Source organism: Cynoglossus semilaevis, chromosome 2, assembly GCF_000523025.1.
Source record: "Cynoglossus semilaevis isolate Cse_v1.0 chromosome 2, Cse_v1.0, whole genome shotgun sequence".
In the NCBI taxonomy this organism is placed as follows: Eukaryota; Metazoa; Chordata; class Actinopteri; order Pleuronectiformes; family Cynoglossidae; genus Cynoglossus; species Cynoglossus semilaevis.
In genome coordinates, this window is record NC_024308.1 from 17,548,162 (window position 1) to 17,563,727 (window position 15,566).

A 15,566-nucleotide genomic window follows, 5' to 3' on the forward strand; every position below is an offset into this window, starting at 1 on the left:
ATGTATACATTTATCTCATCACTTTACTACATTATGAGTACACACACTCGAATGAAGGCTCGCATTTTTCGACAGTTCACATTCATACCTCAGGAGTACTCTTGATGGTCTGCAGGAATGTGAAGGGGTGGAGATGCTCTGTAATTTACAGGAATGCTAAGTGCATCTTCTCACATGTGTTAGTGTTGTACTCCCGGTGACCCTGTGAGTGACAAGTCAGCTAACTTCCTCTGCTGCTCAAAGTCAAGTCAGTACGAGGAGGATTGCTGTCATAATGAAATTAGAAGGTACTGTATATCCAGAGATCATTAAGACTTTCTAACACTGCTCAACAGATAATCTGGACTCCTGTCAGCATCACCAATATCTATCCTCAATATCATCAATCAAAAAGCAACGTTGCTTCTTTTTGCCAAAAAGAACAAATCAAAGAAGAAATAGAAAAGATAAGATTATTAGAAATTACATTAAGCAAATGTGTTTTTATTAAGCCCTTCTTAATAAGACGACAAACTGTAAACGTCTACCTGCAGATTTTTATGTCTGGATCAATGATGTTTGACTACTGACTATTGTATTTTTTGAAGCAGGCAACTTACTTTATTTGTATCCATTCAGTCATTTCACCTGATAAAACATTTTAACCTGCAGCTGTGGTTCTAACCACCTTTCTGCCGTGTTGTGACATAACTGGTGGAGTGGAATTCCTTTTTCTGGACAGTCAACAGTCAAAGTTAGATACTCAGGTACTCCTTAAAAGCATAATTACAAAAATGTAGTTCAACCAAGTTCTGTGACAACCCCTGGGACTCTACCTCCGGATGTCCCTGTTAATCAGGCTTAGTAAAGAAAGCTGGCAGCTGGGCGGGATGTAAATGAAGGCTGGCTGCTGTATTCTCAGCGAAGAAAAGCAGGAGTAAAAAAAAAGGAGAGCCGGGATAAGAGGTTTAACAGGGTCCACTTTGTTTTTCATTCATGTTATACCACTCATCAGCAAAGACCCCTGGCTGGCCCTGTGTAATGAACCTGGACATACAGCTTCATTCATTTATCCACTGTGGCTCAACATGTGTTATTATTGTGCAGCATGTTGACACAGTTCATAATGTGCCTTAAAGACTCCAGTTTCTTTTAATATGACAGTTCTCAGTTGGATGACTCCCAGTAATACTGACAGAATGACATAGACAAACATACCGTGCTGCTTGGAGAGTACACTGGCCTCTGACCAAACCTCAGTGGTTGATTGTGTGTGGAGGGGTGGAAGGAAAAGTGAAACTATGTTGTTTTCCGACTGTTGTGATATACCGTACTTCACCAGTGTGTGGTTGTCTGTATTTGTGTGTGTCAGAGAGCAGTTGAAGAGCTGGCTGATGATCAGCCAAACTGTTCAGGACAAAGCTCCAGTTCTGCAGTGACCTCACTGAGGGGCATCTGTCTAGGCCACGCAGCACGTGGAGAGAAAATAAATCTCTGGGGTGGGGTTTATTTAGTAGAGTCCTGGAGCCCTGTGTCCATCTCTCATACACACCCCTGTCTCCCCCCTACCCAATCCCAGACCCTAGCTTCTCCCAAAACAAAAGCTCCAGATGGTAAGAAAACCACCAAGCTCTCTCGTGCCTCACCCTTCAGTCCCCCTCCCTCCACCTTTGTCTGGAGGCTTGTCCCTTTGTTTGTGTTAGAGAGACCCACGAATGGATTAACTCTTTGCATTCCTGGCTCCTTTTGTGTTAAACAGCCAAATCCAAGACCCTGACCCCACCACCGACCAAGCCTCAACATAGCTGTCCCCTCCTCAGCACCATCCCTCCTGTCTGTGCCTCTGTCGCCGTTTCCTGTAGGAGAGCATTGTTGGGGGCAGGGGGCCTTCAGAAAGGGGCAGGGGGCTGCCGGGGATGGTCACTCAAACACATCTGTTGTTATGGGTGGAAGGATAAAGAAAGAGCTCAGTGAGGACTGCAGGTGTTGATTGTGTCATTAGCTGCTTCTCTATTGGTTGCTGCTTGTTGTCTCCTCCTTATCCCCAAATCAATTCCTTTAACCAGTTTTCACTGGATGGCCAGTGAACCCTCGGCCACTCTCCCGCCTCCATGCCAATCATGGAAAACATTAACGCGCTTATGAAAACCTTAGAACAACAGCAGCATGTAGCAGGATTCTCCTTGTGATTGCCTCTGGCTGAGATTCTTGTTCGTGAGGAGCAGAGGAAACAGTGAGAGCACAGCCACTCTCAAATGTCCAGACTGTTCTGTACAAACAGTATTAGACTTTTCTCCTCATCTTTTTTTGCCCCTTTTCCTCCGCTTGTCAGATTTTCCTTTCTTCTTTACTTGTCGTATTATCCAGATTTCAAAATGTAAACATCTGAGATGGGGAAAAAACCTTAACAGCAGTCTCCTAATTGTCTGCGACATTTGGTCATGATATTTCCATGAGAATGTTGTTCCATCATTGCATCAACATTTACCCACTTACAGGATTGTTACTTCCATGATTGGCACAGTACACAAGCTTCTGTGTTTCAGAATACATTTTTGGAAAGCTAATGGGCATTAGCATAGAGCAGTGGTTCTTAGAACCACTGCAAACACACACCAACTCATATGATTCGTGATGACACCCCCCCCCCGCCTCCGCCTGGACATCACCGAAGGGTTCGGTGAATGTGCATATAAAACTGGTGGGGTTCAGTTCCTCCAACAAGGTTAAGAACCAGTGGCATAGAGGTACAGAAACCAAAAGTGAGAAACATCCAAAAGACGAGGATAATTTGATCGTAGAATGACACTGACTTAAAACTCAGTAAGATTATTATTACAGTTTTTGTGTCACCTTTCTAATCCTCAAGCGCCCTTTAACACTGTCTGTTTAATGTAGGACTCTCATACCTTGCCATTTTGTGTAAACTGCCCATTTGGGATAGAGGTACAAACTCTCTGCTTCTGTGTGGGCCTAAGCAGTAGTAACACACCCAGAAAACCGTAATGGTTCCTTTTGAGTAAACAGTCATGCTGTAAAGTTGCAACAAGTGGATGAAGTGTTGATGACCCACTGGGTCGTACTGAAAGGGTGACAACAGTGGTGGTAGACGGACAAGGGCCTCAATTTGTCCATCCATCCATCTATTTTCATCCGCTTATCCGTTACCGGTTCGCGGGGGCAACAGTCTCCATGACCGCCACCCACCTCACACTGCATCACATACCCACCCCCCTAAACCTTCCTGCAGGTGGTGAGTCCACTGGAAGGTACCAACCGCCCTAACCGGGATCCGAACTTGCCCAGGAGGTGAACCCTGGGGTTTTACACCAATGACAGAGACATTGCCTCTGGGCCAAAGCACCATGCCTCAATTTGTAGGTAACACCAATGGCAGCAGAAGCAAAACAGAATACTAAACATTCTTCGATGCAGTATCTCACTTGTCACTCCTGTTTCTCCTCTGGTGAAGTGGAAACCCTGTGTTGACATACACAAATGGAAGCAGCATTTTTTTCTGGCCTACTTCAGTCGTTACATCTGTTAGAAACAGAGTCACTGTAGGTCATCAGATATACTGATATCATCTCTTGTGTGACTTTGCAGCTTTGCAGTATACAGCACATTTGTTGTTAGTTTGTGGTGCGGTATTGAATTAAAAACCTGTGTGAAATACCAATAAATGTAGTCAATTCATCTACCCAGTGTGAGTGCCTTTGGCATCTGTTAATCCACTCAATTACCACTTGGACACTTGGACTCTCTTTTTCCGGAATCTCTTCCTGGTGCAGCAGAGTTCAGTTTCAGTGGAGGAACAGCTCCCCACCGTTAACGGAGGACTTCATTTATTTGTTCTCTCTAAGCTGTTCATCATCATGCCTTGACAGTACTGTATTTATTAAGTACAGTCCAGCGGGAGTGTTTCTGATTTACATGGCGCATTGATGCTGTCGGTGTCTCCTGCTCACTGTATCCTCTGCTGCTCTGGAGAATAGCTGGTGCTTAAATCGAGTAACAGAGACAAGAACAAGGGTTGTTCCTCTTTGCATCATCTCTTTGATTGCTTTGTTTTGTCTCATGAAGAAGAGAGTGTCGTAATAAAACGATACTAAGCAGTGGTGTTTGTAACAGTATTTTCTGGATTCTGGTTCTTAAACTCTGAGGCTCTGTCCGTCAGATGATTGACTCTTGTTATGTTGTCACTCTTAATTTCTGTCTTCAGACTGATGCTGAGGCTCACAGGGTTATTATGTGGATCTGCCAGAAGCTTGTGTTGGTGCCTTTTTGTTTACTCTCCTCAACACAATAGAAAATTACAATGAAACCACTGGCTTTGGCTTCAGAGCAGTTAATTGCAAACAATTATCACGATGACATTTAAATTTACTAATTGTCTTTTTTTGTACGGTCAATCACTAATCCTTTTTTCCCCCTTTGTTCCGGACTTGGTGTGTGTGTGTGTGTGTGTCTGTGGGTGTGTGTGCAGATGCAGTTTCAAATGTTGCTTCATATTTTAAATCTATAAAGCACGCTGTTTCAAAATGCCACCAGTTACTACTTGTAGCACCATGAAGTGAGCAGTGCCTTGACTTTAAATCATGCAGAATGTTTTGAATTCTTGGATCACAGGTTCATTTTAAACCCAATTAACCTTAAACAGTGAGAGCTAAGTGTGTGGCTAATGTAACATGTCAGTGAATGGACTTATCTGTTGTTGGCTCTCAGGCTTCAGTTTGCCAGGTGATGCTGAAGGATAGTTTTTCATGTATGCATTATTTTTATTGGATATATTATATATAGTTTTGTGTAGAGAATATTGTAGACTACACTGTACTCCATGGTTTTGGATTGATGTTAAATAAAAATACCATGAAAATATATTAAAAAGATAAAAATGTGTGCTACATTAGAAATTCTTTGTAAATTAACTGTGGAAAATCATGTGATTAATTACTTAAAGTGATACATTAAATAAATATTGTCTAATAATTATTAGACAAATAAATAATTAAAATAAATACACTGTCAGAATTGCTGTTTCCTGACTGGTGGTTATCATATTTTTGTCTTTTCACTCTATACATTAGAATCTCAAAGATTTTTGCTGATAAAAAGAACACAAAAGCCAAAGATGTTTGACTGATGATTTGACTGTATTGTGTTGGCATCTGCTCAGGATTAAATAAACCACACAGCATTATTCTACTCCATGTAAAGTTTAGGCACAGGACTCATTAAAATGTGACAGAGATGCCTTCTGCTTCACCTGCAACTTCTCAGCCGTTATGAGATCGACAAGACAAAAGATGTTGTACAGATATGTGACATTCACTACTTGTCTTATCTAAATTAAGGACATGAGTGTGTAAAGCGTTACATTACACAGGTGGCATGTGTAATGTGAGGAAGAAAAATGAGTGTTTATGACCCAGTTTTTGTTTTTGTTTTTGATGGATTATGAAATAAGGGAAGAACAAGTCCATCGCCACCAGACCTGGTTTGTCTTTACTGTATTTGAACAAAAACTACACATGATGCTGTAATTTAATATTTTTAAAAGATTGACATAATCAGAATCACAAACATCAAAGTAACAGCATAGAACAGTTACTTATTATTATTATATAGTTTCTTGATGACAGGCCGCTGTTTTCAGTCAGCTGCTCGTCCCTGCTAAAGCAGTTTAATATTTTGCCTTCCGAACGCCCTACCTTTCATTTCCTCTTTGCTTCAATTTTGACTTTATGCAAAAAAAAAGATGTATCTGATGTCTGTCAACCCTATAAAACAATATCAGGCTTCAACCCTTCTTCACAATGACGCTGCTCCTGCTACAAAGAGAAGGAATGAGATTTTTCTCAGCTCAGAAAGACACAGGTCAGCAGGTCAAAATGGAATTTATATAAGGCTGCAGAGGCCTGCGTATGTCGGATCATGTCGCTCTCCCCCTTGTGCCAGTAACCTGGTGGTGTTTGGGTAACTAGTTGTATCTTTTCTTGTCCCTGACTGGATTTGGAATGAGTGTGCTTCTGTGCAGCAGCTTGAGTGACACAGTGGCAACCTCCTCAACGACAGCCAATAGATATGATAATGTATACTGGCTTTATTGTTCAGTGACAGAAGGCCAGCAAAACACACACACACACACTCACACACACACTCACACACACACACACACACACACAGCATGTGTCCACGGTCCCCCTTTTTTCTGCAGGCCTCTGGATCTACTCTGTATTCCAACGTGTGAATGCTTTAATAACAGTATCTTACTTCAGATGCTGGCAGAAAAGGCTCCAGGTTTGAAATGTATTTTAAGAAAATCTATTTTTGTATTTTTATTCTCTTGATGGAAAAAATGTTTTTAGAGTTAATTGCACGAAGGTTTTTTCCACTAAAAAAAATTCTGATGCCTCAGGGCAACTTGCTGATTTTACAGCTGTTCCTCAAACAATCACACAACAAATTCATGTAAAAGCTTCACCTAAGAACCAACACTGTTTTGATGCCGTCCCTAAAATGATTATCTCAGAAGGAGAACTCTTTACTTAGCTGGGTTTTCAGGTTCTTAATTTTAACACAATAATTAAGGACTTGCATGGAGTGGGAGCCGTTGGCCCTGCTGCCCTGGAGTCCAAGGATCGGTCTAATTAACCAGTATGAGAACAGCTGATTGGGCACTTAGTAACATATTCACAGTTGATTGGTCCTCAGGTCAGACTAGAAGGAACATTTGGAAACTGGAATGTTTTTGTCTCTAATATACTGAGTGATGCTTTTCTTTGACTTTCTAAGTCCTACCTGTGTATTAAATAATAATAAGAAAACTTTATCTTCACAATGATGTCTTTACCTCATTTAGTTTTAAGGAAAACTATCAAAGTTGATTTTTTTTGGTTAATTTTTGGTGTACAAAATTCATTTTCATTTCCTTTGCTGTAAACTAGCTAGATCAGCGTTTCTAAGGAGCTGATAAACTTAATTATAGTGCGGTGTTATTTGACATGAATACAACTGTCAGTCCTTACAAGTTGAGAATTGTACACCTCAGCATAAAAGGACAGATTGAGTTCATGTCCTGATTTAAATAAAGGGAACAGTGTCGGATCTTTCTTCTCTCTCTACATGAAACATCAGATTTGAAAACAGTTTGAAATTAGAATTTGAAAGTATCTTTTCTTAATACTTTTAAAAGGGTGTGTAAAAATGTACTCCAGTAGTTTTTAGTATTTAAAATTGTTTAAAAGATTTACATTTTTTTAATCTGGTTAAACCTGAATCAGCTCAGATGAACAGATGGACTTCAGACGCCTCGCATGCCTTAGAGGTTTGGGCCCAGGATCATTTTATGTCCGTGGGTCTCACAGCAGTGTCTAACCACTGTCCCTGTCTCGTCCTTGTTTGCAGTGTATTCTGGGATCTGTATTGTGCTGCGCCAGACCGGAGGGAGACGTGTGAACATTCCAGCGAGGCCAAGGCTTTCCATGACTATGTGAGTGAAATTAGCCAGCTTACTGTTTGTGTACAAAGGACACACACACACACACACACAGTCTCACTCCTATTGCTTCCATGTTTAATGTCTAAAAGAAAGGAGACATATTTTGCAATGCCATTGGTCGTGTTGGTTTAATCAGTTTCCTATTGTGTCTAATGTAGCGTGTGTGGTCAAGATAGCTTCTGGAAATGAATCACCTTGAACCAAAAAGCATGGTTTTTGTGAAGTACCTTAACTCTTGGTCTCACTGAAGCCTTCGATTGGTTCTACCTCATTTCAAATAATCCGGGTTGATCCGTTGTCCGGTGGTTAATCACAGCTACTGATCACAGTTTCCCAAAATGTTGAAGTTTCACCATCTCAGGCTTTAGTGAAGGAGTCAGTCAGAGGTGGAAGGTTGTGACACTGCTTTCACATTGACTGAGGGGTCAAATCACATAAAGCAGAGCTGGCTGATCACATCAGCATTAACACACACACATCTGCACACACACCGACTCGTACCAGGATTCATACAGACACTGGAAGAAAAGGGCAGTTTGTGAACATCATGCTATGGTATTCTGATTGAATTCGTCTTAGAGCTGCACTAATATTATTACATCATTAGATGGATTTGCTAAATACCATGTTCGTGTAGAAATACTGCCTCCCTCTGAAAAATCTAACCTTTTTCAGACTTTCTGCTGTGCGTTCTCAGACATTGTCTTCTTCTTTAAGGTGATACATGATAACTTGAATGTGGGTTGTCATGAATGTTGATGTCTTAAATGACACAGGCTCCCACTTGGGTCACTTTAAAATAAAACATTGGGACTGTAAGCTGTCGAGTTAGACTTCAAGTTCAAAATGATCAACCTGGTAAACTACAATCCTCACCAGTCCAAGGACAATGAGATCAGAGTCAGTCTTTTGGTTTTAAACCTGGAATGGAATTCTTACTGCACCTTTTATTTAAAAGATTGATTTCCTTTTCTTTCTGCTCTAACTACAAAAACTAAATTTCACAAAGGAAGCTGTAGCCGCATTATTATTCCCAGAGTCTGTGTTGTTGTTGTCTGTGTAGATGGTCAGGTACTGTGTCCAGGCCGTAGCTCTGGACTTTGTCAGTCAGTTCTGTGTCCTCTCATCCTGTGAGTTTTTGTCTTCTTAAGGATGGACGTCCAGTTTCAGAACATTTGAGGTATTGGAGTTGCTGTAACCAGAGTACACATCCTTAAACACCTCTGATTCTCTGTCTTTTATTGAACCCTGCAGCTGTGCAGGGAGTGGATCTCCCATTGTGGGCTGTGATTGGCTCCAGCTTCTCTTCGACCTTCTGAATTGTAGCACAGAAGATGGATGAATGCTGGTTTTGGTTTGCCATGCTGTTTGAGTGGTATTTGAAGTAGAGGCTAACTTGGATTACTGTTCCACCCCGTGCTGGAGTGAGAGCTAGAATGAATTAGAGTTGCTATTCTTACCATTCACATTTCTTTCCGCCTCCTTTAGCCTGTAGCCACTCGCCCATTCAGCCGAACCCTCTTATGAGGTTTGATGGCAAAAGTGAGAGCTCTTGTCAACTGAAACAGATTACATTTGTTGTGCATGTACTGTGTAACGTGTGTGTGTGTGTGGGCTCGTAGTGATGTGTGTCTTTGTTGGACGATCGTAAGATTAATTACATGGTTAATTAAACCTCATAGTTAATTAAATCTGACAACTGTGTCTAATTAATCTAAATGCCATAATTTCCTACACCTTTCTCCAGAGGTAGGCCAGCTGAATATGGCATGTCAGCTCTTCTACAGTTCCACTTTGACAGCTCAGGTCAATGGAAGACTGACGTTACAAGCTTCACGTTGTGCCTGTAAAGATGTGCTCATAGAGAAGTTCATATGTTGCAGTCTGTGGTTATGTTAATCAATCAGCCTCACTCGTTCTGTTTGGTGTTTGACTGGAGACTTAATGAAACATAAATGTGAATTAGGGGGCAGTGTGTGTCAGCAAGGAAAAGGCAGTTAGGTCCTTTTGCTCTAGTGCTTACAGAGTACACATAACTTTTATTCTGGTTCAATGATTCGGACGCTGTTTAACATTTGATCCGGCTAAAGTTCAAGAGGTCAGAGTGTGCAAGCTGTCAGAGACGGCTGATTTATGGACAATGCACCAAAAGCTAATGTTGTAATCCATAGAAAAACACACGCGCCGGAAACACTTGGAAATTCAAATTGGAATCAAGAAATCCCCTTTTATGTGTTCATCTGCAGAAAGGCTTTCTTCTGTCTGTGGTTTTAACCTTTTTTCTTTTGCAAATGGAAACTTATTGAGAATATTAAAGACTGTTCTTGTGTGTTAGCAGTACATGGGCTCCTCGACTTACATCTCAGTTCCATTCCTACCGTGCCAAAGAAAAAAAAAATTGGGAGACGGTGATGTACCAACGAAACGCTGTAGTTCAAGGACAAGGAAGCCTCAGTTTTTTGAGGGTTGGATCTCATAGTGGACCAGCAGAGGTTGTACTTATTGGGACAAACTGTTTGGTCAGACATGACTTTTCTATTCAGTGCAAACTTCAGAAAGATGTTTTCAAGGTTAGTAGGTTCGACCATGTTCAATTTATTAAAAAAAAAAATCCCACATTTATTTAAATTAATAATTTGATTCAGACAGTACTGGCAGAGAGAGAGAGAGAGAGACTGCTTATAAATAAGAAGCACAATTGGATAAATTTAGTTAACGTAGAAAGAACTGCAATAACAGTGAATACTCCTAACCTAAGACTCTGGGTCACTGGATCTTCCTTATTTGCTAGACTAAATAGAAACATTCGTAGATGAATTAAATATAATCCTTCTCTGGTGGATTTTGTTCTGTTGCTGATCATAAATGCTGGGACCTGCAGAGAGGATGTAGTGTTGGCTGAGACAAAGTAAAAGGAGTAAGTGTAAAAGTGTTACTGTGTGAACGTTTGTGTCAGGGTCAAAGCCAGCGAATCCCCAGAGTGATGAGGGGTCTGTCTGTCTCTGATTAACTCTGGCTGCCTGGTCCCTGCAGACCCACGGCCTGATCAAGTCTCTATCCCGGCCCCTTGCTGATAACGGCTCCCTTATTCCCTCGAGCCGCCCGGGATCACAGAGTGAAAAACAACACGGCTCCCAGGAGCTGCACACGCTCCGTTGTGTGTATCTCCCAGCACGAACACCGAGAGGAATCTGAGGAAGATAAAGCAGGACTGTTTTATTTATGAATTTTTACATAATTCATGGCTTCTCTGGTAGCCACGCTGTCAGTTTGTCAGTGATAACAGTGACAAAATATCATCCCTGGGCTCTAAAATTGATTTCTGGAAATACGTGTTTTCTTATTTGTTTTCCGGAGCTAATTGAGTTGCGTGGCAACATAGATCCATAAAGTCAGTTCAGATCAGCAGTGTTCTGTGTGAAGTAACATCATACTTAGCCATGTCCCATTGGCTCTACTCTGTCTCCACTTTGGAAAGAAATAATGGAATATCATGTGCTAATCCTCAGATCATGGGACGGGTTGACAGCTAATCCAGGAGAACGTGGTCAGATTAAAGCCCTGGTCACACTCCCAGAACTAAAGGCTTCTGACTGACTGGATCACTGCTTGGCTTCACTCCTGGATGGTGAATCAGCCACCACAGCCCTGCACTCAGACTCAAACATGCAGGCTGATCTGTGTGCTGATCGTAGATCAAAGTTCTCGCTCACATGGTGAGAAATTATCAGAAAGAAATTATCAATGTGTGGTTTTGGTTGTTTCAAACTGTGGCATCTTAGCGATTTAGCAGATTACACCGTAGACATCCAGCTATATTTTCAGTTCCAGTATCTTTTTGATGGAGACATTTGCTAGGTTAGAAAGCTTAGTTTAATACTTTTTTTGCCTCTGTCAACATTTTGGCAGGCTAAAGTGATCTACCAACACTGAACGTTAAATATATGTTTACTCACGTAGATTAGATATATATATACATTGATTAAATGCATCTGGCTTTATGGCACAATATGATGTAAATACACACTATAGAATTTATATTTATTGGTATTATTTTAATTGCTCATGATCTAGTTATTGGGCAATCCTGCACTATGTGATACCAGCAGTATCAGGTTGTCGACCTGAGTCATGGCATTACAACTGTGGTCCTTCTACCAACTAACTGCAAAGGAAAGAGGACAGTCAAGGGTTAGGGTTAAACAGGGCGAACACTACCTTTTTTTCTTACCTGTTGGACTTATTTTATTGTTTTTGTCTCTATGCAATAATCAAATTTATTTCCCAGAGGACTGTCCAAACCCTTTCTCTTGTCACTATTCTTGCGAAAGCAAAAGACGAAGAAGTACCACACTGTAAATTAATCTAGCTTTGTGCCACACACAGTGGCCCGTTGGCTGACAGGCAGAGACAGAGGAGTTAGAGTGATAGTCATGCAGCTGTATTGTCTCAGTCGTTCTGCTCGGCTCCGTCTTAGCCACAGGTCTAACCCTGAACATCTGTGCCTCGTGTCAATCTGGGTCGACTGCCTGAGGAGACACACAGATTTAGTGCCGCGACTGCGTCATTCACCTCACGGTGCTTCATTGACTCCGCTCTGCTCTCATCCTGCTGGTGGAAACTGTCATGACGATGCGTGAGATGGAAGAGTCAAATACGGACATTTGTCATTTCATGTAGAATGTCACACCTCCCCCTAAAAACGTCACACTAAAAATGTATTTGGGCTAAATTGACATGTCAGTGAGAGTTAAGTGGACACTGTGTGAAGCAGCACTACGTCCTTAAATACATAGTGATTGAACATGGCAGCCACTGAGAAGAAGCCACGTACTGATGCAAAATTGAAAAAGATTAAACAAAAACGAATTGTATGTAACCTTAATTGTGGTTAAATATATATCTAAAAATGACCTTTTGTAAATTAATCCAGTGTATTAAAACAATTTGAAATTAACTGATTAATTAGATATTCCTTTATTTTCTAATCAGTTTCCGTTAGCAGCCAGATGTGTCGCGTTTGGTATCTGACATAGTTTGCTTGGGTGGTTCAACGTGCAGCCACACAGATCAGTGGAAATCCAGTGTCTTCTTCCTTGGTAGGACCATCACAGATCATTTCTGGCTCTGAATCTGGAGTGTACTCTCCTGATGTTATCTCTACCCACAGCTTGTAGATAGAAGGTGGAGCAGGAGGAGCACAGTGGGCTGCTGCCTGTGGTCTTTGAGCAGGTTAAACATTTGTTAGGCTGGAGCAGAGTAACAGGTGGCACAAGAGGAAGCTCTGTGTGCTCTGTAAACTCTGTGTGTAGTGTGTGTGTCTGTGTTCCTACCCCAGTACTCCCTGTGTTGTCATACCAGGTGCTGTGTGTCCTACTATAATACCACCTGTCTGCTGACCCCTTCATTTCTCTTGTTGTCTCTGCCCAGTGCCCCCCCTTTCTGCCAGAGTGAGTATTCACTCCAATTGAATCCTGCACAGTTTCTGTTGCTTCAATTCTTCTCAGGTCTTTTTCACCACCACCACCACCACTCCCCTCCCTGGCGCCCCCTCCTTTTCCCCTGCTGCTATTTCTTTCCTCTCCACCCTTTACAGCCTGCTCTTTCTTACTCTCCCCCCCCCCTCCTTTTTGCCTCCCTTTCAGAGGAGATTGATTGGGTAATCTGGCTGGGTGCCAGCAGTGCCCGCTTACTTGCTCGGGGGAAGGAGAGAAGTGGGGGCGACATGACGACATGCAGGAATAATAATAACACCTATGAAATGGGAAGAGTGGGTATGGATGGAGGGATGAGGAAGAAAGACAGTGACAGAGCAGGGGAATGGATTTGGCGTTGGCACAGCGATATCTTCTCCTTGCAGATTCTGCTGGCCTTTTTAAATATAGCCTACACACACAGAGAGAGAGAGAGAGAGAGAGAGAGAACCATAACATTGTGTCTCAATTTTTGCCTATTTCTATCTGTCTCCCTATCTTTCCTACCACAGGTCTCTCTCTCTCTCTCTCTCTCCCTCTTCTCCCCCCTCTGTGCCACCTCTGTTTGTGCCCGTGTTGTCTTTTAATATCAAAGAGACTGTGGAGTGCAGACTGCAGGCTGATGGGTGTTGAGCGCCAGGACGCCGCCTTTGTGTGCTTTTGTGTACGGTTGTTGTCGTCTAAGTAAAAAAGGCCAGTAGGCTTGGCTGTCTGTGTTCAGCTGCCTGTGTCTGAGGAAGGCAACACAGCCTGAAAGTGTTGCCCCTGAGCCCCGCGCGTGTGTGTGTGTGTTTGACAGAAGGTCTAAAAGTGACAGAAGCAGGAGATCAAATATTGTTTATGTTCTTCTTGTTGTAGGCCCAGCAGTGCCGTTGTTTTTTTTTTTTTTTTTTTTTTCTCATGTTCTTGTGAGAATGGGCCCCGGAACCTGTGTTTGACAAAGACAGACACGAAGACAGGCAGATGGAGACAACAAACAGAGGGACACAGCCACAGAGGCAAGCGACAGGGGGAGGAAGATAAAGTGAGGAGGAGTGACGTGTCGTTTTACACGCACTGTTGAGTCAGGCTACATTGCGCTGCTGTTTAACTGGTCTACTGTCCTTGTCCCTGTTTACAAGCACTAGAGGGAGTGGGTTTATTAAATGAAACGTCAGACTCCACTGTGTTAGCCTGTGATGAGGCTGTTGGTGTTGGACTGTCTGGTTAGCTTCTTAGCTGAAAGCCAGCCGACTTCAGGGCTGTGAACATGTCTTCCACGTTATTGGGGTTTGAAGCATTTTCTAATTCAGGAAGGCTGTTTTGGTGTATACTTGGTTGTGTAAAGCAGTGATTCAGCAGCGTCATGCCACTCGACTGCTCAGCTATGTTTCCTCCTCTTCCAAGGGAGCTGCATACACGGAGGGCTGAAGCCTGTTGGGGACATTGATTGTAAACATGGGGTTTTAATTAGATGAACAAGTTAATTTGCTCCAGTATCATGTAAATGCACCCAGTGGTGGCAGTACGGTTCTAAAGACTGAGGACGAGGGCTCTCAGAAAGAACATGTTGACATTCTCACAATCAGATCAAAATTTAAAATAATTTTTGAGGAAACCAGCCGAAAACTAAAGAAAGTTATGGAAAAAGTTCATTTGTGTGTGTGTCTGAAACCAGAGGAAAAACACTGTCATTGTGTGAATAGGTGACAAGTCAGTCAATTATTAACAGTATTTACTGTTGTTTTCACTCAGACATGTTGTAAATGCAGATTTCTATGCCATTCAGATTGGATTAACCCCACGGAGCTTCCCATGAATGACCTCTTCTTTGGATCATCATTATCACCAATGAGTAAATTGATATATAAATATGAATAATAAATACATGTCAATACATGCTTAAACACAAACTGCATTATTGGAAAACACAAGTTCCTAAAGGCATTCATTTATCCGTCCTACTGAACTGCCAGTCATTTTCAGGAAATAAATTTTAATTCAATGATTTAAAATTTAGTTTATTTCCTTATCAGCTTGCTTGTGACACACCTTTGACTCCCAAACACAAATTTAACTATAAAATGTATAATCTAAAGTAGTTATTTCAAAGGGAAAGAAAGAAAAAAACATCGTTCAACTGACTGAATCCACAGAAAGTTCCTGTCTCTAAGGTGACCTTGCTGCTCGTCTCCACTCGACCTCTCCAGCTGTGGTGCTTCCTGGTCTCTCTCTCCCAGAGCACAGCTTGCAGCAGCACTCCATTAGTGCCATTCCTCATTAAGCCTAAAACTTTGATGATAGTTACAGCAAGGTCAGATAGGTGGCACGCAGTGAAACGCATCTTGAAGCACAAACACTGCTCAGGGTTAACTCTGTGAATTGAAAAGACATTTTCTATATTTATTTGATTCAAGTCTGTGAATAAAATCCCCCGTCCGTCCCTCAGACGGTATACGAGGACGGGACTGATTTTCAATTGCAGCCGAATTTCTTGCTGCAGCAATAATTCAGTTCACTGTTGGGATTAAATGGTATCCAGGACAAAGTGTAGTGTAGTGTTTAAATAAAACTGTTTTTGACAAAGTGTTTCATGGAGACATTTATTAGAAATCACAAACAATCGTGGTCGC

The 15,566-nt window shown here is 41.9% G+C and overlaps 1 protein-coding gene across 3 annotated transcripts in view; it reads left to right on the plus strand.

The window, feature by feature from the left end:
• ssbp4 (single stranded DNA binding protein 4) overlaps nucleotides 1-15,566 on the plus strand; it is a 91,688-nt gene that overhangs the window by 32,561 nt on the left and 43,561 nt on the right. For all 3 annotated transcript variants that reach the window (XM_025053966.1, XM_008307079.3, XM_008307078.3), the window contains one exon: nucleotides 7,387-7,471. In XM_025053966.1, the coding sequence (XP_024909734.1) occupies nucleotides 7,387-7,471 (85 nt within the window). The remainder of the gene's footprint in view (nucleotides 1-7,386; nucleotides 7,472-15,566) is intronic.